Source organism: Schistocerca piceifrons, chromosome X (assembly GCF_021461385.2).
Source record: "Schistocerca piceifrons isolate TAMUIC-IGC-003096 chromosome X, iqSchPice1.1, whole genome shotgun sequence".
Classification (NCBI taxonomy): Eukaryota; Metazoa; Arthropoda; class Insecta; order Orthoptera; family Acrididae; genus Schistocerca; species Schistocerca piceifrons.
The window spans coordinates 847,408,643-847,432,956 of NC_060149.1; the positions used below are offsets into that span (position 1 = coordinate 847,408,643).

At 40.3% G+C, this 24,314-nt stretch overlaps 1 protein-coding gene across 1 annotated transcript in view; it reads right to left on the reverse strand.

Annotated features, from left to right (window-relative positions):
- Window positions 1-19,878: 19,878 nt before the first annotated feature.
- Window positions 19,879-24,314, reverse strand: part of LOC124721207 — an 86,396-nt gene continuing 81,960 nt past the window's right edge. The window contains exon 3 of the mRNA XM_047246057.1: window positions 19,879-23,315. Within this exon, the coding sequence (XP_047102013.1) occupies window positions 23,141-23,315 (175 nt within the window). The 3' untranslated portion in view covers window positions 19,879-23,140. The remainder of the gene's footprint in view (window positions 23,316-24,314) is intronic.

The window sequence follows — 24,314 nt, forward strand, 5'->3', positions numbered from 1 at the left end:
TCCTGGCCTCTCACAAAGCTTGACAAGTAATAGTCCCTCTGTGCGTTTATTTGTGTGGTGTTGCGTCCTATTGGAAATGCTTGACGACGCTTGAAGCACTCCCGTTTGCGTTTAACGGATGCTTCTGCTGACGTTTTCCCTGCCTTCGCTTCCCTCAGTCCTGTGCTCCTGTCCATCTTCGCCACACTTACTGCATTCAGATTACTGACACAGTTTCCATACCTGACCTTTACGCCCACATCTATCACACTTTTGCACAAAAAAAAACCATGTCTGTACGTAATCTGGTAGAAATGTCGATTTCCTCTAATTGCACAGCCGAGCCCCAGAATATTCCACCCTTAACCTACGTGACATCTTGGCGGGGATACCATGCAGAGAAACATTCAAATCCCTGTTCTCACCTTCCCGCAGAATGACTTTTCTCTTCTGCGTTTTGCATCAGCTGGCATGTCTGGGCGTTAATCCTCTGGATATATGAAGATGGTATCTGTTCTTTCGGACACGTCCGAAAGCACAGATACCATCGGTGACCATGCAGCTCTCTTAGAATGAAATGATAATTAAATCAAGACCCTAAGCTGTCGGCAGGCGTTGATATACGTCAACGGGGATAGTTGAAAATGTGTGCCCCGACTGGGACTTGAACCCGGGATCTCCTGCTTACATGGCAGACGCTCTATCCTTCTGAGCCACCGAGGGCACGCTCCCTTGCACGCTCCCCATGAGACCCACATTTCCAATTTAAAGTCCACACACTACATTCGTAGTGCCCCTGCCCATTACACTCATTACTCGTGGCAGACAATCTTACCGAGTCCCGTAAGAGTTCGGGCAAAGCGTGTGAATCCAGTACAGAAGAAGGTCAATGGCGAGTTAGCCTTAACTATATGAAGATGGTATCTCTTCTTTCGGACATGTCCGAACTCTTAGGGTTTTGATTTAATTATCTTTTAATCCTCTCGATCCTATCTGAAGAGGTTTCCACTGATTCCTTATGGTTGTTCGTTAAGGTACAACAGTTTGTTGTTTTGCTTCTTATAACGTTGTAGTAAACCGTCATTTCACTACTGTAATGTTTCTGCCTTACTGAGAACTTCTTGGTACAAAACGTATGTCATTCTTTCGCCTATCAATCGTAAATTAGCCACGTGTAGAGTAATCTCGTCTGACCAACCACTCATCGCAGCGACAGCGTCGACACCATCAATGGACGCAGTTACGTTCTCCGTTGATTTGGCAGAAAAAGGCGTTAATAAGGAAGCTGCCGCTGTATCGAGATGAAGATGGGAGGGTACACACACTACTACGTTGGCTTAATCTGGCTGTGACAGCAATTGCTCGACCTGCCTACATAGTTCCCCGTTTCCTGATGCTGCTGGGAATTCAGCTCTGCCAGTACCTGTACCTGCTCCGTCCATCTACATCTACATTTATACTCCGCAAGCCACCAAAAGGTGTGTGGCGGAGGGCACTTTACATGCCACTGTCGTTACCTCCCTTTCCTGTTCCAGTTGCGTATGGTTCGCGGTAAGAACGACTGCCGGAAAGCTTCCGTGCGCGCTCGAATTTCTCTAATTTTACATTCGTGATCTCCTCGGGAGGTATAAGTAGGGGGAAGCAATATATTCGATACATCATCCAGAAACGCACCCTCTCGAAACTTGGACAGCAAGCTACACCGACATGCAGAGCGCCTCTCTTGCAGAGTCTGTCACTTGAGTTTGCTAAACATCTCCGTAACGCTATCATGCTTACCAAATAACCCTGTGACAAAACGCGCCGCTCTTCTTTAGATCTTCTCTATCCCCTCTGTCAACCCGACCTGGTACGGATCCCACACTGATGAGCAATACTCAAGTATAGGTCGAACGAGTGTTTTGTAAGCCACCTCCTTTGTTGATGGACTACATTTTCTAAGGACTCTCCCAATGAATCTCAACCTGGCACCCGCCTTACCAACAATTAATTTTATATGACCATTCCACTTCAAATCGTTTCGCACGTATACTCCCAGATGTTTTACAGAAGTAACTGCTAGCAGTGTTTGTTCCGCTATCATATAATCATACAAGAAAGGATCCTTCTTTCTATGTATTCGCAATACATTACATTTGTCTATGTTAAGGGTCCGTTGCCACTCCCTGCACCAAGTGCCTTTCCGCTGCAGATCTTCCTGCATTTCGCTGCAATTTTCTAATGCTGCAACTTCTCTGTATACTACAGCATCATCCGCGATACGCCACATGGAACTTCCGACACTATCTATTACGTCATTTATATATATAGTGTGAAAAGCTGTGGTCCCATAACACTCCCCTGTGGCACGCCAGAGGCTACTTTAACGTCTGTAGACGTCTCTCCATTGAGAACAATATGCTGTGTTCTGTTTGCTAAAAACTCTTCAATCCAGCCACACATCTGGTTTGATATTCCGTATGCTATTACTTTGTTTATGAGGCGACAGTGCGGAACTGTATCGAAAGCCTTCCGGAAGTCAAGGAAAATGGCACCTACCTGGGAGCCTGTATATTTTCTGGGTCTCATGAACACATAAAGCGAGTTGGGTCTCACACGATCGCTGTTTCCGGAATCCATGTTGATTCGTACAGGGTAGATTTTGGATTTCCTTAAATGACATGATACGCGAGCAAAAAAGATGTTCTAAAATTCTACAACAGATCGATGTCAGAGATATGGGTCTATAGTTTTGCGCATCTGTTCGACGACCCTTCTTGAATACTGTGACTACCTGTGCTCCAAATGCAAACTATCTCATCCACAGTAGCAGAACGCGCAATCTACCACTGCCGTTTATAACAACAAGAAGTAAAAACAGAGAAACTGCACTTCCACCACATAAACAAAAATTATGTACAAATCCTTTCGACGCATCATGCCCTGACAGGTTGCCAAACTTGCATCAAACGAGTGTTAAGTAATTTTCTCTAACATTCCATTTAAACAATGACGAATCCATAATCTGTTGTGGTTTCACAAATGACACCTTAAGGGTGCCTCTGCGACTTGAAAAGGCTGAAACAGGTACACATATACACTAAGATGTCCATCAACACAGAAAAACTTCACACCACACCACATTGTGCTGGTACTGCTAGACGACGATCGATACTGTAGATGTAGCTCCACTATCACTGAAGTCCTGCGTAGATAACCAGTCCTGACTCTAATGTTGCGACCCAGAGAGCTGCAGTCGCAACATGTGCATCAGGCCAGGCAATGGGTGAGGGTCAGTGGTACAGTTTACACCTAAGGGAGTCAGTGACACAGTGGAATCTGCAATAGTATTTATTTCTCGTGTTGAGTTTAGAGAGTTATAAAGTGTCTTCAGGGTAATGGGTGGCCTGGGCATAAGTGCATGCTGCAAAGAAGTGCAGATGCATCGTCAGTATGACGTGACGTCGCCCCGTACGTCAGTGGGTCATGGCTGGATGTTGTACTGGCCTGCACACACCCGTCCTGCGGTAGAGTGCTGCTCCCACCTCAGTGCTCTCGTAGACAGCTTGTCGTGCACTCAGGTGAGGACAGCCAAGTGTGGTCCAGGATGTCAGCTGTCGTTAAGACGATGGGTCGACTAAGACCGCAGCAGATGTTCATGAGTCAAACAGGGGGATACATGAACGCGTCACCTCTGAGTGGTGTGGAGGTGACAGCTTGAAGATCATCCGCAATGACCCATAGCGTAGGAAGACTGGCCAAACTTCAGTATTCTCCTCATCCACGACGTCCCAGTAGGCAGCGACGACAGACCGCATGTGGTATGAATCATATTGGCTATGTCTCTATATTGAAGTCAGTAAGCAGGTACCAGACAGACAATCATTGATCAGCTTGTTGTGGTTTCACTGAAACTCTATAGACCATCATTCTCTCTGGTTCTAGTGACAAGGACAGAATGTCAACATGACAATGTCTTTTAAGCTCCGAAAGCCTCGTATTTAAAGAACTGGTTGTATGAACGCATTTGGCCTGATTTATCAGTCCCTTCAGCACTCCTTGTCTCGCTGTAGTATTTCAGTAAGTATTTTAGGTCACCGAAATCAGGTCTTTCTAGCTACTTCTGACATTGCAGTGGAGCTCTGACACTGAAGTTAGGAAGTGGTACTTAAAACTATCTTGTTATGTAGCACTGCGCCTTACGTTACTGCTCTCCTCGCTCGGAGGTTATGTGGCAATGCTCTCTTCATACCCCGAAGTCCTTTACATTGACAGGACTTTTGACATTCACACTGGCACAAAAACCCAGAGCTAGTCTTCTTCAAAAGTTTTGAAAATGAACAATAAAATTATTCTGCCTGCACAACAGTAGCTCAACTGCATTCCTAATTTTGTATTCGTTATTAGACCTTTCCCTGCATTTTACCTATTTGGTGTTGCTTTGAAAACCCAGTACTCACCTGACCAGATGTATTGTTTAACCCGTAACTAATTCTCACTACTTCTAGGTTTAACGTTTCCATTTCCCATTCTGAATGTTTATAACTTACCAGCCTGACTAAGAGATGCAAAAGTCCATGCTATTACCCACGGAATGACAATTTTCTTTTTCTGTGGTGATGGCCTCCTCCTGACTGGGCTTGTCTGGAGATGCAAACAAGGACTTTTGCCTCCGGAATATTTTATCCATGATGAATCCATTATTTAACAATAGGTTAGAACTTGCCCTAGGGAAAAGTAACAGCTGTAGTTTTCCCATGCTTTCAGCTGTCCACAGCAGATTCACAGTAACTGCATAGCAATAATATTTTGGCTGGTATTAGAAGGCCAGGTTAGTGAATCATACATAATGTTGCCCCTGCACCTACTGAAAAAGCTGCTGCCACTCTTCGGGATCCATGGGTTAATCTGATCTCTCCACAGATACCCCTCTATTGTGGTTTAACTTACGATACAGTTATATGTATCACTGAGGCACAAAAGCCACCACGCGTTGGCAAGGTCTGTAGCTCACGATTATCCAAGTACAGGAACAGAATTATGTAACCAATTCCACCATGACGTTGTGCAAATACGAAAATGCTAGATGTAAGCTAAATACACCATTCGGCTGGACTCTGCATATGTAGTGGCCCTATTTCCTTCATTTGGGAGACAACTGCTTTCGCCTACAATAATCGTGATATGTTTAATGTGTAACCTTGCTGAATCAAAACAAAGTCGTTATTAACTGTTGCTCTGTGACACTTTCGCTTAATAGGGAGTCATTATACTTAATTTCTATCAGGAGTTAAGTTTAACACCCACAAAATAAAAAAAGCAGATACAGTGAACTTTCCCTTCTAATATGTATTACATTAACAATATTCTCTTCCTCAGTACAAATGATGGTGACATTTCATGTAACATAAAAATTCTACAGTAATAAATTACTTCCTTTCCTTTCTTGGGCATAAAACAGGAATTAAATTTCGTATACTTCTAACACTAAATACAGGGTGAGTTACTAACTATTGCCGCCTAGAATAACTCAGAAAGTATGATAGTAGCTGTAAAGTTTGTGGGACAAATGTTGCATGGGACAACGGGGGCCATAATATGACGTTGATTTTTTGTTGCTAGCTGAGGTCCCGTCAGACGAACGAGGGTAAGCTTTGTTTTTTTAAGTGGGATGCTATAGTTTGGTATTTATTTCTGATAGCAGCTATCGAGACGAATCCAATGATGTGTAACAGTAAGGTCTTTGAAGGTCAACGAAGGTCAAAACGTTGGCATGAATGTCCATTTACGGAAGGTCTACGAAGTAATGACCATTGGTATCAATACAGTGCTGCAATCTTCTTAACATGGATTGAGTGGTATTCCTTATCACTTCGGCACTTATTGAAGCACATGCTCTGACAATTCTCCCTCATTTTTATTATCTTTTCTGTTTCAGATAGAAAGTGTGATTAAACATCTTGCCAAATAAAAAATTCTGGATGGCCAACTAAGAGATATTACAAATCTAAACCGATGTCCTCCTGCTGATATGACAAATACATTCCTCAACAGTATATAATATATCAGTGAATCAGTGACCTCTGAAATGTTCCATGTCTATGTATTACAATTTTTTTCATAGTAAACAACACATAAATTTTAAAATCCCACATTATCCTAACATCAAAAATTTGACAAGAATTGTGTATGGTACAGTGTATTATTACCCCAAGTATAATTACTAGGTCATCATTGATTCTGGTCACAACCTGTTTCCAAAACAATATGCAAAATAGATCATACAGGTATACTTGTTTGAATAAAAGAATAATCTTTAATTGTAATACAGACTTGAAACTACATTTTTATTCATGGAAAACAAGAACACAGAATTATAACACTGAGGTTTTTAAACAAACATTTATTGATAAAAAACTGTTTTGTAACCAACAGACAAAATTCATTTCCAACAATGTCATAGAAAGGAATTCTACTACTATTACTGGAAGCCATACTTGAAATAGTGCATAATAATGCGCTGAGAAATCACTAGAATAGCAAACTCAGACATTTAAAAATGTTCTGGAACAGGAAACTGACTCTCATTGTAGGCAGTTGCTGTTACACATAGGGCTAAAGATGTAGAAAGTAATATGATTTTTCTGTTGACAAAACCAGATTTCTTCTAACACCATACTGCAGTGGTGGAGAAACAAGCAGATAGCGCCATTATGTTTATTTGATATCACAGATCATCTAAGATTGTAATACTGTACGACCACAGTCCTGAAATACTGGCTTCATACTTCTTATGACATTTCCAAAATCTACAAGGAACACAATGGTGTTATGAGTAAAATATTGCACAAAAGCAGTTTCTGACATCATCTACAAGGAAAACAAACTTATTTGCATTCCCCTTCGTCCCCTTCCTTGCTCAACCTGTCAGAACAGTAATAAACAAACTTTTTCAAAAGTGAGCATATAGTACATTATTGTAATTAAAATGTTTCACATCTAAATGTATGTACATGATTAAACGTTTACTAAAGCCTAATGTACGCTCATTTATCATACTACATCATAATATGGAAAGATGAAGCCCGAGTAGATAACAGATGACAATGAAAATACGGAAGAAGGCTTTCAGGTGCACAGTGCAATTGTCTGTGATACAACACTGCAGAAAGAAATGTAAGGAGCTGTCCCCTCATGACATGAGTATGAAGCCATTTGGTGTTAAAAATAAATTATACCTATTTGTGAAAAACAATCAGATAGCAGTCTCTCCATTTTCTTGTAGTTTCACTATCTTGATGGGCCTAAATCAGTTGGAACAGGTTTTGTAAATGCTTGAACTATTTTATGCAAATTAAAATAAGATTCACAGAAAAGACAATCACACTCAGAAAATGAACTGAATGGGTATTTAGTCATGTACTGTCCATACTTACGCAGTAAATAATATCTTCTGGGCTTTAGCCATTAAAATATCTACTATTCTAAGTATTATGTATGTAATTATTAATTAGCGGATATAGAGTGTGTACAGCGTTCACGACGACTTTTTATACAGAAACGTTTCTGCATTTTGCCCTTTGACTGGTTCGAGTAAAAATGGAATACTGAGCAAGCTGCCAAAGATCACTGTTGTAAATGGCATAGTGAAATGGGTATAAGTGGATCAAGTTCCACTTCTTTCTAGTAATACATATACTTCCTTAGCTTGTTTCTGTAAGAATGTTAACACTGTTAGATCAGTAAGATCCTACTTACTATCTATCTGCAAAGGCACTGATGCCGTGAACTGGTTTCCAGCCGGGCACAGTGGAACTCCAACTACAAACAAGTTTTGCATCACCCAAGTTCCCAGAACTCCTGGAGATAGACGTTGACCGTGAATATTGTATCACAGACGCAGTCCCTTTGACTGCTCAGAGATGTCGCTAAACCTGCCTAAAGATATAAACAACCATGTATGAGCAGCGCCTATTAGACGGAGGGTGTCCGGCAGCCGATCAATTCCAGTCATCCACCAGGAGGGAGGTACATGGCTCATGTTGTCTGTAGTTCACCCACGCCTAGGCGGTTAATACCGCGGTTTGATCGCGTCCGCATTATTATTTTGTGTCATGAAGGGCTCTCAACAGGGGAAGTGTCCAAGCGTCTTGGAGAGAACCAAACCGATGTTGTTCGGACATGGAGGAGATACAGAGAGACAGGAACTGTCGATGACATGCCTCGCTCAGGCCGCCGAAGGGCTACTACAGCAGTGGATGACCGCTACCTGCGGATTAAGGCTCGGAGGAACCCTGACAGCAACGCCACCATGTTGAATAATGCTTTTTGTGCAGCCACATGACGCCATGTTACGACTCAAACTGTGTGCAATAGGTTGCATGATGCGCAACTTCATTCCCGACGTCCATGGCGAGGTCCATCTTTGCCGCCACAACACCATGCAGCGCTATACGGATGGGCCCAACAACATGCCGAATGGACCGCTCAGGATTGGCATCACGTTCTCTTCACCGATGAGTGTCGCACATGCCTTAAACCAGACAATCGTCGATGACGTGTCTGGAGGCAACCCGGTCAGGCTGAACACCTTAGACACACCGTCCTGAGAGTGCAGCAAGATGTAGGTTCCGTGCTGTTTTGCTGTGGCATGATGTGGGGCCGACTTACGCCGGCGGTAATCATGGAAGGCGCCGTATCGGCTGTACGATACGTGGATGTCATCCTCTGACCGATAGTGCAACCATATCAGCAGCATATTGGCGAGGCATTCGCCTTCGTGGACGACAATTCGCGCTCCCATCGTGCATATCTCTTGAATGACTTCCTTCAGGTTAACGACATCGCTCATCTAGAGTGGCCAGCATGTTCTCCATACATGAACCCTATCGAACATGCATGGGATAGATTGAAAAGGGCTGTTTATAGACAATGTGACCCACCAACCACTCTGAGAGATCTACACCGAATCGCCGTTGAGGAGTAGGACAATCTGGACCAACAGTGCCTTGATGAACTTGTGGATGGTATGCCACAACTAATACAGGCATTCATCACTGCAAGAGGACGTGCTACTCGGTATTAGACGTACCGGTGTGTACAGCTATCTGGACCACCACCTCTGAAGGTCTCGCTGTATGGTGGTACAACATACAATGTGTGGTTTTCATGAGAAATAAAAAGGGTGGAAATGATTTTTATATTGATCTCCATTCAAATTTTCTGTACAGGTTTCAAAAATCTGGGAACCGAGGTGATGCAAAACTTTTTTTGATGTGTGTATATTGCTGTTCATAATACGAGTATATTACCGCAGTGCCTGAAGCTGTGTAACTTCTGGTATAAATTGTCGGTAAAAATTCAACACTCTTAAAGTCTGTGTTCAGTGGCACCAGCGTATAGCATGTGCGAACTTAAGGGTTGTAGTGTTTGTGTTTCATTTCCACCTCCATCAACGATCAGCTAGAGCTCAGGAGCTTTGTCACTGCGTCCTCTATTTTTTCTCTGCAGACAGTAGCTGTGCTGAGTGTAGGGGCAAACAATGATTGAAGCATTCATTCCAAGGTACACCCGTGCCCCACTGGCGCGTACATATTCCTGTTGAACAACTTCAGCCATTTGAACGAGGTATCATTGTAGGCCTCGACTGTTTGCTGTGCGTCAGTGTATCGGTGATGTGTCACTGCTTTCAGTAGTGGTCAGTGCAACGTTTCCAGGTCCGTAAACCGTGTTCTGTACGACCACGTAGAATAGACAAACGCCAAGATCGATGCATTGTTCGAGCAGCAATGGCCGACCGAACATCATCCAGGGAAGAAATTCGGGCACATTTCCATATTCTATGTCACCGAGTACCACTGGGAACTGTCTACTTGCAGCAGAATTCAGGTCACGTGTGCCTCTGATCAGGCAACTGACATCACCACACCTCAAAGATGGCTACTCCAGTGTCATGGAAGAGTCGACTGGTGGAAGGAATCGCGATCTGTCGTCTTCAGTGACGACCAGGTTGGGTGTACATGAGAGTGATGGGCGTGCATGTCCATGACGTAGACTTGGTGAGTAGCCTAATCTGGAGTGCATTCGGTCACCACACACAGCTCCCACATCCCATGATTCACGGTCTGGGGAGCCATCAGTTACAGTTCACAGACACATTTGATGTTTCTGCCCGTTACACAGCACAGGTGCTACTGCCATTTTTTTTAGAGGAGGGTGACGTTTTTTTCTGCAGATCACATATGGCTGCTGCAACGTAGTGTGATCTTCGAGGTGTACAACAACTGCCCTAGCCAAAAAGATCACGAGATCTCTAGCCTATTGACTACCTCTGGGACGTGATGAGGTGGAAACTTAGTTGTCCTCCAGAAGCTGCAAGAATCATTGCCGAACTGCAACAAAGGATACAAGATGCTTGGGACACACTATTGCATGATACTATATGTCACCTTTACAATCGTTTGCATGCAAGAATACACTCCGGCGTTACTGCCAGAGTAGGATACACTGTGTACTGATGGGATTCTTTCGACACCCTTACCTGTGACATGTGTTTCATTTGTTCAGTTTGTCATCATACATTCCTGCAGTTATAAATTAATAATTTCTAACTTTAGTGTCAAATTTGGAACGTAAAAGGAAGGTTATTCAGTTATTGGCAAATGTGAAATAGATAAAAGGAGATGGGTTCAGTTTGCAGAATTTACATTAACATCTATTATGAATACGCTCTTCAAGAAGCAAGCTAGTCACAGTTCCACTTTGAGGGGCCCTAAATATGGAAAATGAAATAAACTTCATTCTTAGCAAGAGATCTAAAATCTTTAGATATCTCTGTGCTGAACAGGTTAAATAAAATCAGTGGTCATCGATTAATAAGTGCAAGATTAAAACTAAATGCAAAACATGAAAGATTAAGTCTAATTAAAGGAAAAAATGTTTATTTAAAAAATTAGAAGAGTATATACAGGAATTTCAAGACAGAATTACAAGTCTCAAAACCAGTCAAAGAAGCTGACAAATAAAAAGATAAATCTGATGGACAAAAGAAGAAATACGAAAGTAGAATCAATGTAAGGTAATATGGAATGTGCATAACTACGGAATGCTATGGAAAAGATGGAAAACAGCATGAAAGAAGACCTGAAGAAAGAAGTATAAAGAAGATGTGATAAAAGTCAATCTTGAAAATCAATCTAGTTTAAAGGCGAAGGCGAAGATTATGGTTCGAAAGAATCAGCTTATAGTGTTGGACACAGATCAAGGCCAAATTATAGACAAGAAAGAAATACTCAAATATATTTTGAATTTTTATAGTAACCTGTACAGTAAGGTCAATGACGATATCTTAATCCTAGATGAATTAGTAGCTTCTGATTCCCAAATCCCAGAAATAATCCCCCTCGGAAGTTTATCTGCTTGAGCTCTCAATCGATATTTTTAAGCTGATGGACGAGGAAGCTATAAAGCTTTTACCTAAGACATTTTCAAGTTGTTTGCACAGTGAAAATTTAGCAAGAGACTGGAACAGAGCCAAAATAATACATGATAAAAGTAGTTCTAAAGACGTAAAGAACTATCGCTCTATCACCCTTCTGTTTCTAAAGTACAAAATTGTTACTAGAATTTTCACTACAACATTGAGCACTACACTTTACCTGGCTCAAACCACTGTACAGGCTAGGTTCCGCAAAGGATTCAGTGCAATTCATCATATCCTCACTCTAAACGAAACAACTGGCAGAACAAATGAGTACTATCTACCTCTTTGCCTTTGCTTTATAAATTTAGAAAAGGCATTTAGTTCCATCAGTCACCCAGCTGTGATTGACGCTCTAACAAAACAAGGAGTAGAACAGGTCCATATTAAAATCTTCTATAACAGATACAAAGCCCCATAGAGTTTGCAAGTGTTGTTGAAGAAACAAGATGACTATGTATGTCCAAACTTATTTACAGTAGTCCTAGAAAACGCAACGTCTAAATTTAATTGGAAAACGTACCGAGAAAGAGATTAAATAAACAAAGAGCTGTTCTGTTTGCAAACAACATATAAAAGCTTCAATACTGGTTAGCGAATCTGCATTAGTTTGCTGTGAAGTTTGTCCAAATATGAAATGTGATACGAGCAACATCAAATGAATAAACTGAGACCGGAGGGCAATATCTGTAAAAGGTACACAACTGCAGACGGTCGCAGAATACATGTGTCAGGGTCAATTTGTGAGATACTCTTCAGTGTTCTGACGTCTAAGATGTCGATTGAGCTGAGGAAAACATTTTCGACTGATGTATACTGCCAGTAGTAACTTATGGCTGTGAGACTTGGACATAAAATGAATTCATTTTTAGAAAATAAATAGTAAACCGAAGACGAATGCAAAGATCGATATTGGGCAGCATAAAGAAAGACAGACATAAAAAAAGATAGAACGAAGGAAAGAAAGAAAACACACAGTAGATATCAGATGGGCAGCAAATGTCAGCGACATACGGGAGGAGTATACTTTGAAATAGCAGTGGGATGGTCATATAGCGCTAAGAAAGACGACAGGTGGTCGAAACAATTGCTAGATTGGAGCCCACTTTACCAAGAAAGACCAAGCGGAAAACTACGGGACACATGGGACAGAGACTTAAGGCACACAGCCGGATTGAATTGGAAAGGGGAGCTCAAGATCGGCAGAAATAAAAGAACCTGCTGGCATCCCGTATATGTTGCCCGTCGACTCAAATAGAACACATCTCGAAGTGATCGAATTGGCTGACAATGATAATGATGATTATGATACTCCTAAAGCAAGTAACTAACTTTCATATCATGTGTCAATAGAATGCAAGTTCCCACGCAATACATCATCCATTTTATTAAATTTGTATACAACATTGTTGTTTTACACAATTTTAATTATATTGTTTTAGAAATAACATATTAACGAAATAGGGAAGTGGCAAACACCATGCAGTTGCCTAACCATGTCCTTGATTCCATTTGATACAGTAGGTACACGGGTATTTTTAATTAAAATGTTGTGTTGGCAGGTCAACAAAGTATTGCAACAGTTTTATTCGGATCCTTCAGAAACCGAAATACCTCATGATCATTGTAAATATGTTGGTGTGGTATTCACGAGGAAACGGGCGGCATTCCCAACGCTGTCACCTGAATTCGGATTCTGAAGTTGTCAGTCAGTATGGATATACAACTGGTCTTCTACGTAATCTATCAGCATTATAGAAATTGACCTTATGTTCTATCTTTTTCACCATTACCTGTGATGAAAAGGGAAACTATTTCGTTGTAAACACGGAAGAAAGTTACATTGAGTCTGATCTCCTAATGGAGGTTTGTCAACTGAATAACATTCATTGTAACATATGTATAGGACACTGTAACACATATGTGCCAAAGAGACTGTCATATAACACGAACTATAAATCACTGTTTCCTGACACTAGGAATAAAGCTGAAGAAACCAAAGCAAACTTAAGTTAGTACATTTCAAAAAGTACATGGGGCAAACTCCTGGCCCTATTTCTCGTCATAAACAAATATGAAATCTATGGAGGATTAACATAGGAAGAGTAAGTTACAGTATCTGTAGTGTCTTTGCTTGACAACTCAAGACACTGAAGGAAATAGTGAGATAAATGTTATATTCCTTGTACTTGCTCACAAAAGAATAATTCTGAAGTAAACGCACGTTACAGAGCACTGTTTTGTGTTCATGGATTCCTACAGCTACTTGAAGACTTTAATTTCAATGCAAACGTAGTGGTGAAGCATGTCTGCAGGAGGTTATTATGAATTTAAGTAGACAGATGCACGAAAACTGTGCTATAGGTAAAGGGAATTTTTAAATTAAACATATGAGTGTATGGTACAGCTTCCTTGCTGAAGCCTTTCATCGCATACTAGTTTCTTCCTGTTTTTATTTACACAATAGGAATAATGTGTTGTACACATTCATTCCACAAATTATATTGTAAGTTCGAAGAACATAAGGATGTGCGCGCACAAGATCCTTGTTCAGTGATTGCATGACAGGTTATATGTCAGCCAACTAAAAACATACTTTAAAACGTAATTACAGGTGCTAATGTTCAACTGTTCTGAGAACACAATATGTAATAACTGCTTGTATACAAAAATATCTATCTATCATGAAACTTATCTCTTCCGTCAGAAGATGTTAACATTTATAAATGTTGAGGGAAATGTGTTCGTCGCCAAGATGACTATGTTGAGAAATACATACGAGTGTGTAGATATACATACTAAAAATTTAGAATGTTAATAAAGTTCATTTTGAAAACATTATTGGAGGTATCAGCGATCCAATTACAATCTTTGAAAATGATTATAACAGTCTAGATCGCAAGGCACATTTATACAAAGGTGACCCGACTCGATGATTATGTAATCTTCAGATCTAGTCATTCTGATGGACAATGGCTGTGGATGGAGTAGGAACCGCGGAATGACGACAGTCAGCTGCTCTGTTGACTACCGTCACTCAGCTCCATACATCGCCATTGTCCATAAAAATGGCTAAGTCTGAAGATAATCATGTAATGATCAAACCCGGTCACGTTTGAATAAATGCGCATTGCGATCTAAACTGTTACTATTACTTTCAAAGTTAATAATTTTTTTCTTTCAAAAAATTAAGCGTTTTCACATAAAAAATTCAGAGAGATTACTTTTTAGCGCGCCCTAGTAATTGCGTGTAGTGATGATGCCAGGTAGCAGCTTGAAAATTTGGCTGATATGAATGAAAATGAATGTAGAGACGGGGGCTGCAAAAGCGAAAATAGCAGGTAATAAGGAAATTTAAAAGAAATTTAGTTGAGGAACTGTCATTTCCAGAAACACATATCGTGCAAATTGTTGAAGTACACTTCTACGTGACTCAGACAGTGAAACGGGTAAGTATTATAGTTCTAGATTTGTCAGTACACTTTCTTATAAAACAGTAAATAATTTCAAAGTATACAAAATCGATTAGTTTTCTACACCAAAAAAATGTTTTACATTTGAAGCATAAATCAAATTACTATTACTAAAGCCTGAAGACTGAAAAAAAATCACCTCGCACAATTGTAACTTCTTTTATGTATGCCGTTAAGGAACACGGTGTGGCATTCCATCCAAATCAAAATACTAAGTCTGCAGTAGCTTGCCATCTTCTCCAAACTGGTCATAAAGTTGACTGCATTGTATATGAAAGGTGATGGATACCAGAAAAAGGCACACAGGTTATAGATTCCGAAAATCATTTAACTATATAAGCATCTCATGTCACACTTCAGTTCACTTTGAATGAAAAGACTGTAAAAATTCGGCGGCACAACAACAACACACCACACTTTCTACAGATGTCGTCCTGCTCTTTTACTTTCTTCTCTTCTAGGCCTCTCTCTCTCTCTCTCTCTCTCTCTCTCTCTCTCTCTCTCTCTTTCTCTACTCCTGTATGTTTCACTACTCTGTGAAGTTATTCTGCCAATGAGTACCCAGTACCCATTACGTATTATGGTGTTCACGAACACATTACTATATAATCCTCCCAGCAGTATGGTCATTGTTCTGTACTGTATTTACGTTTTTGACAATTAATACTCAATATCTGGGTATTAAAGGTCTAGTGGCAAGCAATATGAGATAAAATTTAACCACAGAAAACAATTAAGTATAATCATTTGTAAATTTGTTTTGAATATGGAATGAATTGGATCTCGTGTATTTTGTTTTGTAATCTTTAAACACGGATAGTCACTTACATTCTAGTTTTCCTGGTATTTATTGTACCATGTTTCCTATCTATGCTTATATAACAGCATGCCTGCAGAGTAAATGATGAATATACTACATCGCTAAGTCACTTGCAAGGAAGCAGTACCGTTTAAGAGTACATGAGGAGTTTAAAATATTCGCTGTCAGTTATGTCATTTTTTCATATTTATCCATTTAAACTACTATAATCTTTATTTACATCATTCCACCGCGTTTTCATCGTAATGACGCTCTCTGACTGATTACATTACGCCCAGAAGATGAATCTGTCCTTCCAGATTACTAATACAATTTTCCTGATGTTTATTGTGCCATGTTTCCTATCTATGCTTATACAACAGCATGCCTGCAGAGTAAATGAGGAAGATACTACATCGATAAGTCACTTGCAGAGAAGCAGTACCGTTTAAGAGTACATGAGGATTTTAAAATATTCGCTGTCAGTTATGTCATTTTTTCATATTTATCCATTTAAACTACTATAATCTTTATTTACATCATTCCACCGCGTTTTCATCGTAATGACGCTCTCTGACTGATTATATTACGCCCAGAAGATGAATCTGTCCTTCCAGATTAATAATACAATTTAGACATTGCACAAATTTCAACTTTATGTTTAGTTAGATTTCAAAGTCAAAAGTTCTCAGTCTCGTTTAGTAAGTTACGCCTATAATGTCTGAGAAGTTGAGATACGTTTTGCGAAACATCTACTTTAAAATTCTGAAAAACATGAAACTCGAAACATTTGAAGATAGATGTCATATATCGATAAAACTATTTACAAAACCACAATAATCAGAAACTGTATAGTCTTATAAAATGAGAAAGAGAATGGAATTTTTTTGATATTATACGGACATGTTAAAGGTTTGAGGTCTGCAATCGCTGTCATTCATATTTTAAAATGAGAATGTAGACGTGCACAATTTCCCTAAATTTCTGTATGATCGTTGACATGGTTGCCCCGTGGAGGTGTGATAGGATCGCTGTTATTCTCTGTATACGTAAATGATTTGGCGAACTGGATGGGCAGCAATTTGGAGTTGTTTCCTGATGCTGTGGTGTACGGTAAGGTGTGTAAGGTGAGTGACTGTAGGAGGATACAAGATGACTTAGACAAAATTTCTAGTTGGTGGGATGAATGGCAGCTGGCTCTAAATGTAGGAAAATATATGTTAATGCGGTTGAGTAGGAAAAACAAACCCGAAATGTTCGAATACATAATAAGTAGTGTAGTATTTGACACAGTCAGGTCATTTAAATACATGAACGTAACGCTGCACAGGGATATGAAATGCAACGAGCATGTGAGGATTGTGGTAGGAGAAGTATGTTCGATGTAGGTTTATTGGGAGAATTCTAGGAAAGTGTGGTCCATCTGTGAAGGAGACTGCTTATAGGACGCTAGTGCGGCCTATTCTTGAGTACAGCTCGAGTATTTGGGATCCGTACCATATCTGATTAAAGGACGACATCGAAGCAATTCAGAAGCGGGCTGCTAGATTTGTTATTCGGAGGTCCGAACACCCCGCAAGTCTTACGAAGATGCTTCCGGAACTCAAATGGTAAATCTCTGAAGGAAGGCGACAATCTTTTCGAGGAAAATTATTGAGAAAATTTAGAGAACCGGCATTTGAAGCTGACTGCAGAACTATTCTGGTGCCTCCAACATACATTACACGTAAAATCACGAAAATAAGATAGGAGAAATTAGGGCTCATAAGGATATATATAGACAGTCGTCTATACCTCGTTCTGTTTGCGCGTGGAACAGGAAACGCAATGACTAGTACTGGTACGGGGTACCCTCCGCCACGTGCTGTGACGTGGATTGCAGAATGTCGATGTATATGAAGGTTCCTTAAGCATGAGAGTAACAACAATAATAAAAATCGATTCGTTATGAATATATTCTTTCTTCAGTTACACTGATACTGTAGTACATGTTAGGTTTTCAGTAACATGGGTAAGGACTAGTGCATTCTCGTGCTTGTGTTCTTCCCAGCGCCATAAAATTCCTTAGCATTGTCTCCTCAAGACTTGCAATTTTCTATGCTGATCTGTCGACCTGAACTACATTGATTCCAACCATAAATGTGAAAGGGTACAGTACCGCCCGACATTGAAAATAGGCACAACATTCTTCGTTGTTCTTGTCAGAACAACATATTTTTTGTAATAATAACTCAATTACACTTAATACACCGAAGCCTGATACCAGTGTAGGAAAGAATGACAATTTATTTATTTAACTGATCACATGTCCACTCCCACAAAATAAATCCCTACATCCAATTTGGTGAGATCTGTGAAATGAATGAATGTATGGTCGTCTGCTAACCATAGATAGTGAATGTGCTATATATGCTCATCTTTGAGACAGTCCTTTGGCCACATTTGGTGGAACCAAAGAGATGAAATTTACCTGAGCTCTGAGCGCCTGAAATGTGGCTGACCAATACGGTAGCAAGGTGCTCCCCCACTTTTGACGGAGGTGCGAGCTGACCTGAAGAATGGCAATGTTTTCAGCACTCGGGCGCTGGATCTCGTGTTGGTAATACCTATCTTAGGTGTGCTCCATAAAGACAAAAGAGTGGAGAGAATGGTATGCATGTGGAATACTTAAGATTAGTTTGGAATAATAATTTCTCTATTTCAAAAACTTTTGTGGGGAGAATTAAATGTCAGGCAGGTAATATCAAGGGGATCGTAGTAATCTTCGGAAGTGACCAACGGTCACAATGAAACCACGTGTAGCAATAAGTTGAAATACTTCTGAGTGCATAAGTGAAGCTGAATTACTGGCATGTGTACTATAAGTTGGAAATATTTAAGAAATGGCGTGTGCAGGACTTGAAATTAGAGACGAGTACTTCCACGTGGTGAGTACTGTGAGAGTCTCAATCTGTGTATGAGACAAAGGATAAGGAGAAGTACTCGTCCGTAGTATCAGTTGAGGACTCGCGTGTGTGATGAATATGTTCTTAATATTACTTTGCGTGTTATGTTTCCGTGTGACGCTTGATTCAAACTATAATACTCTGAGAGTGAAGCAAGGTGAGTCAGCCGTCTATCCAGCAACGCCACTTGGCTTGCATTGCACAGTAAGACGTGCATATATCCTCCAGAGTTCATAGTGTGAAAGAAAAGTTACGAAGTGGGGCACTGTCTTGTGAAACTGGGATGAATACTAATTGAAGTGGGAAAGCTGAAAGTGACGTAATTATAACGTTGTGACTATTCCTTGTGTTGTATTCCATGTTGCTAGTGTGGTGCAGTTCATGTAATTTAAGTATGTGTGGTTTGCATGGGAGAGTAGCAAGATAGGTTCAGAGGCAGTGGGTTATGCATGTTCCTTTTTGTACCGCTCGGTCTGGAGGAAATTTTCGTGATGATGGGTGTGAGAGTCGAAATGTGAGATATAGCAAAAGATCCACCATCCTATCTAGAAAGTGCACTGTAGTGTTAGATAATTACGAGACCATAGGATAGAGAATCACCAATGTAAAGCCATGCCCACTGGGCGAAGATTCTCATGTTCAATTGTTGTAGAAAATGTAATGGCGTGTTTAGGTTATAGAATTTATCGGAATAAAAAAATATAGTGAAAAGAAATAGATTGGTGGCCTTTTCCTTCGAATAGTATGTTGTCATGATATCCAGAATTTATAATGTGTGCGCCATTCATATTCAGTGCGATGGCCACGTGTTGATCAAAGCCGTTGGTTAAGAAAGAAAATGTGGTATTGCCAGTGCGTAGTGAACAGTCAGAGTTGTGTAAATTACTAATAGTCAGATGTGCGTTATCCGTTTCCGTTGCGTAATATTCAAACAGGAGAATAATTTGTAACTTAATTGTGAGTACTAGAGCTCATGTTACTCGATAAATACGAATGAATCCACTCGCTTGGCAGACCACTCATCTTGCAGGCCTGACTGCTTGATGCCACAGTATGAGAAATGCATCTGGATGCCTCTCAAATGTTGTTTTTCTCAAAGACACAGCATATTCTTCTGCCACAAACGCACATTCCACCCCCTCGTACGCAAATAGTTAGATTTAGGCATATGGAATGCGCAACACCTTTCTGCTTATAAAGCAATAATGATTTAAAATTTTAATATTTTTAAGTATTTGCTGATTTTATTGAACACATGGAAAATAAACATAATATCTATTATCATAATAAAAAGTGATCACATAAATCGGATTGTGTGAGCCTTCGCAGGTTGCATTAGTACTAGAAATTTGGATCCAAGTATTGTGTGTTAATTACCCTAAATACCTTTCCACTAGGCTATAAAACAGACAAAATTAATGGAAACATTAATGTAGACTGAAATAAGTTGCCCCCTAGGGATTTATTTAAGGGATGCTAAAGAGCACGGATACGTTTAATGTGTAACTTCTGCAAAGTACGAAACGCAGAGCTGTCTACATCGTTATTGTGCCAGCTATTATGCTAGAGATCACTCTATTTCATGTCACTAACTTATAATTTTAAAACTGTATTTCCCAGGTCAAACCAAAAGTGATGTGAAATAGCTTCCCTGCTTAAATACAAGATGAACGTTGGGTGATATGAAGTCACTAATCACTGACCGTCTGTTTATTAATATCTGCAATACTCTCTTAACTGTTTAACGGATTAACAAAAATTTATCTCGGTTCTAATCATTATGTGATAGGTGAATGTTTACAGACTAGTTAGAAGGAAAATAGAATAAATCCGAGGCTTTCTGATTTCTACCGTTTATCGCATTTCTAACAGAGAAGCAAAGGGAAACAAAAATTAAATGATGAACCAAACTATACAGTGTTGTATCCATAAGCAATGAATCTATTTCATATTCGTTGCACATATCAAGTACAAAGTTAATCGTAGCTACTCATTATCATAGTTGACATCAAGTCCACGTAAGTGCTCATAACGTTATTTCGACAACTATACTCAACGTTAGTAAAATTACTTAAGAATCCTTGTTGATAAGTTCACATGGAGTACTGTTGTGTTGCACTGAAGTGACGGGACTGTACATTGGAGACCTTTACAATTCAAATTGGACTGTAGAAAACGAAAAAGAAATTGCAACTGCTAGCTTCGGATGTGAACTGCCACGGAAGTCGATCATCGAAAGGATATGCAGCACGGTGTTTCCTTTCTACAGAGAAACATTGGAAAGCACGTAAACGTTATTTCGTAGCTTGGAAGCTATTACGACAAACTATACGAAGATTACCAACCTAAATCAGTCATCGACCTGAATCGATTTCCTGGAGGTGGCATGTCTTTGTTTTTCTCAACCCTGCGAACCAGTTCACCTGTCTTATAATAATGAACCTGCATTTGCCTTGCAACCATAATATTGCACTACTAACAGTTTTTCAGATTCATCAATGTTTGACGTAGGATGAAGTTACATTAAATTATATATATACCTAGTTCATCGATAATTATGATTGGACTTTGGAACCGTAATTTGGCATTTAACCAACAGACATATCATCCTGTCAGAAAGAGAGCTATGCACAACGGTGACAGCCAGAGCTGAAATAATATCCAACAGTAAGCATCAAGGTGCTGAAATAAACCAAAAAACATATGTTGAAACGAAACAGCTATGTGACAAATGAAGGCTTTCAGCCAAACGCGAAACGTACACCCAGTCAATCAACAACACGATCAGTACCTTGCGTTTCTTCCTATGTACAGCGATTTAAAGAAAAATGGGATTAATTTTAAACAGGAATTGGATTAAAACAGTTTTTCGAGCGCGGAAGAAAATCTAACATATGATCTGCCCTGTGAAGGATTATTATATTCTTATATTCCGAGGATTTTTAACTGCATGTGTGGATGCGAGATTAGCTACGTGGGACTGTCAGTTCGAAATAATTACCAATGCTGCACCGAACATAAGCGGAAGACGAATGACAGATATTTGGGAAACCTAGTGGCAGGCAAAAATAAAGTTATCCATTAAGAACAAGACATTTTCGTGTAGACTCTGATTCTGGGACGCGCTTCAAATTACTAGGATTCAGTGATCAAGATAATCAGGGAAATTAAGTGCATTAATAGCTTTTAATAGACGTACAGACTACGCCCTACGTAGTGCAAAGAAGCCAAAATTTGATGCCGACACACTACATAAGTTTTTGATCCATATTTGTCGTGGCAAGAAACAGCGGTCGCTGAGACACCTCACGTCATCTATACCTCTGAATTTCCACCATCTCAGTGACAGTCAGTTGCTCCTCCGACAAAGGAAATGTGTGACACCATAGAATGTTTGAACTTTTATGCCAGTTTACGAGCCAAGTTCAACTAGAGTAATTTACACAATAATTCTATCCGTAAATAGTTCATTCTTATAGTGATGAAATAATTTCCGTTACAGCTTAATTCACTTTTTCACAGTATCGTACGCCAAAATGACGGATAAATACCAATTTTTTTTTTTTAAAAACAACATCGTAGAGCTGTAGTCGTGTGAAACATTGGCTATGTTGGAGGAGCGTGTGGTCAGCACCTTGTGCTTCAAATAATTAATGACGGATTTCAAAAGTGAAATCACTGCTTCTGACCAGACTGAACAGGCCACGTTACAGTCCTCTCACTAAAGAAAAATAACTGAGCTCGATTTTCGTTCCTGTGTGTAGCCCAGACATGCTGAGCGCTCAGCCACAGAGGGGAAAAACTCCCGGCTTAGCAGTTTAAAGTAGTACTGAAAGACACAGAGCTTCCCATAAAATGTGCTCAGCGATCTACGGCCTCATGTTAGAAGTGGCACCGTAAACAAGTCAAGATTGCCAAAAAGCGACCTATGTTATTCAAACGGTCAGATGCGAAAAGAGTTGTCAAGCAAACTCTGTTGGCAACTTAGGTCCAAAAACTTGGTAACACCCTCTTTAGAGAATTACACATCACCGGGATACTCTAACATGTTTCGATATCTGGAAGTTCAGTAAGTTGGAAATTGATTTAGTGTACTCCAGATTCATTAGTTCGCCATTACACTTGTATTTCATGTGAAATAATTGTGAACATAATCGTCACAGGTCTTCAGTTTCATTAAATTTGTTACAGATGAGGAACATTAGTATCCATTTCCACTACTGCACAGGCCTTATAATTATTCACTGTGTATAGATAAAATGAGCTATACTGTCTTAGTGGCTTCCTCGAAAATCGTCAGTATAAAAGTAAGAAAACGTGGAACACGAAAGCACATCACAGCTCGTAATAGAGTTATCTTTTGGTCACGCTTGTGCACTATTCTGAATAGTACCACTAGTACGTCTTACGTGAAGTGGCAGCAGTTTGGCGGCACTGGCCAGAAGCCTTGTCGGTGCACAAAACTAAAAGGTGCGGGGAGCAGCGACTACCGCTTGGCGCGGGCGCTCTTGATCATTTGGAGCGCAGTGAGCCCGGGGAACGGGCAGTTGGGGTAGAAGTTGTGGCAGCCCGCGCCGTCCACGCCCGCGATCAGCTGCCCCATGTGCGCCGCGAAGTGGTACCGCGACGTCACCTCGGCCGTCACGCTGATGCTCGTGTCGCTGAAACACAGCACACATCATAAACTCACCCTCACTGCCATAGCTAAAATCACTAAAGGCTAGACAAGCAAAGCCTAATTCTTCACATCATAAGTATCGAGATTAGATCTCCAGTCCGTCTATGTCTACATACGTAATCCACAAGCCACCTTGCGGTGCATGGCGGAGAGTATTGTGACAGTTTCTCTACTGTAAGTTAGCACAACAGATTTTCAGTCATGGGCTATGTATTTAAAACAGATTTAATGTAATTTATACTTTACCGATTCTTTTCACATATTTCTACTCAAATTGCAAATTATAGCATAAACCTAATTGTACAAGAGTTCAATGTTACATCTAAAAACACTGACGGAAAAATGTCGCTGTCGCAATACCAAAAAAAAAAAAAAAAATTCATGTAATGAAATTTTGGGAATATACTTGCCTAGGTAACATATTTAAGAGGTCACCATTGCAAGACCAGATGATAATGTTCAAAAAATGTTCAAATGTGTGTGAGTTTCGAGAACATACCTTCACCGAGGAGTCAAGCAGTATATTGCTCCCTCCTACGTATATCTCGCGAAGAGACCATGAGGATAAAATCAGAGAGATAAGAGCCCACACAGAGGCATACCGACAATCCTTCTTTCCACGAACAATAAGAGACTGGAATAGAAGGGAGAACCGATAGAGGTACTCAAGGTACCCCCCGCCACACACCGTCAGGTGGCTTGCGGGATATGGATGTAGATGTAGATGTAGAAATCTTGTGGGACTTAACTGCTAAGGTCATCAGTCCCTGAGCTTACACACTACTTAACCTAAATTATCCTAAGGACAAACACACACACCCATGCCCGAGGGAGGACTCGAACCTCCACCGGAACCAGCCGCACAGTCCATGACTGCAGCGTCTCAGACCGCTCGGCTAATCCCGCGCAGCGATGATAATGTAAGAACGGGATGAGCCATTGCAAAAGTGAAACGCTGGTACATTAATAACCGATGTATACG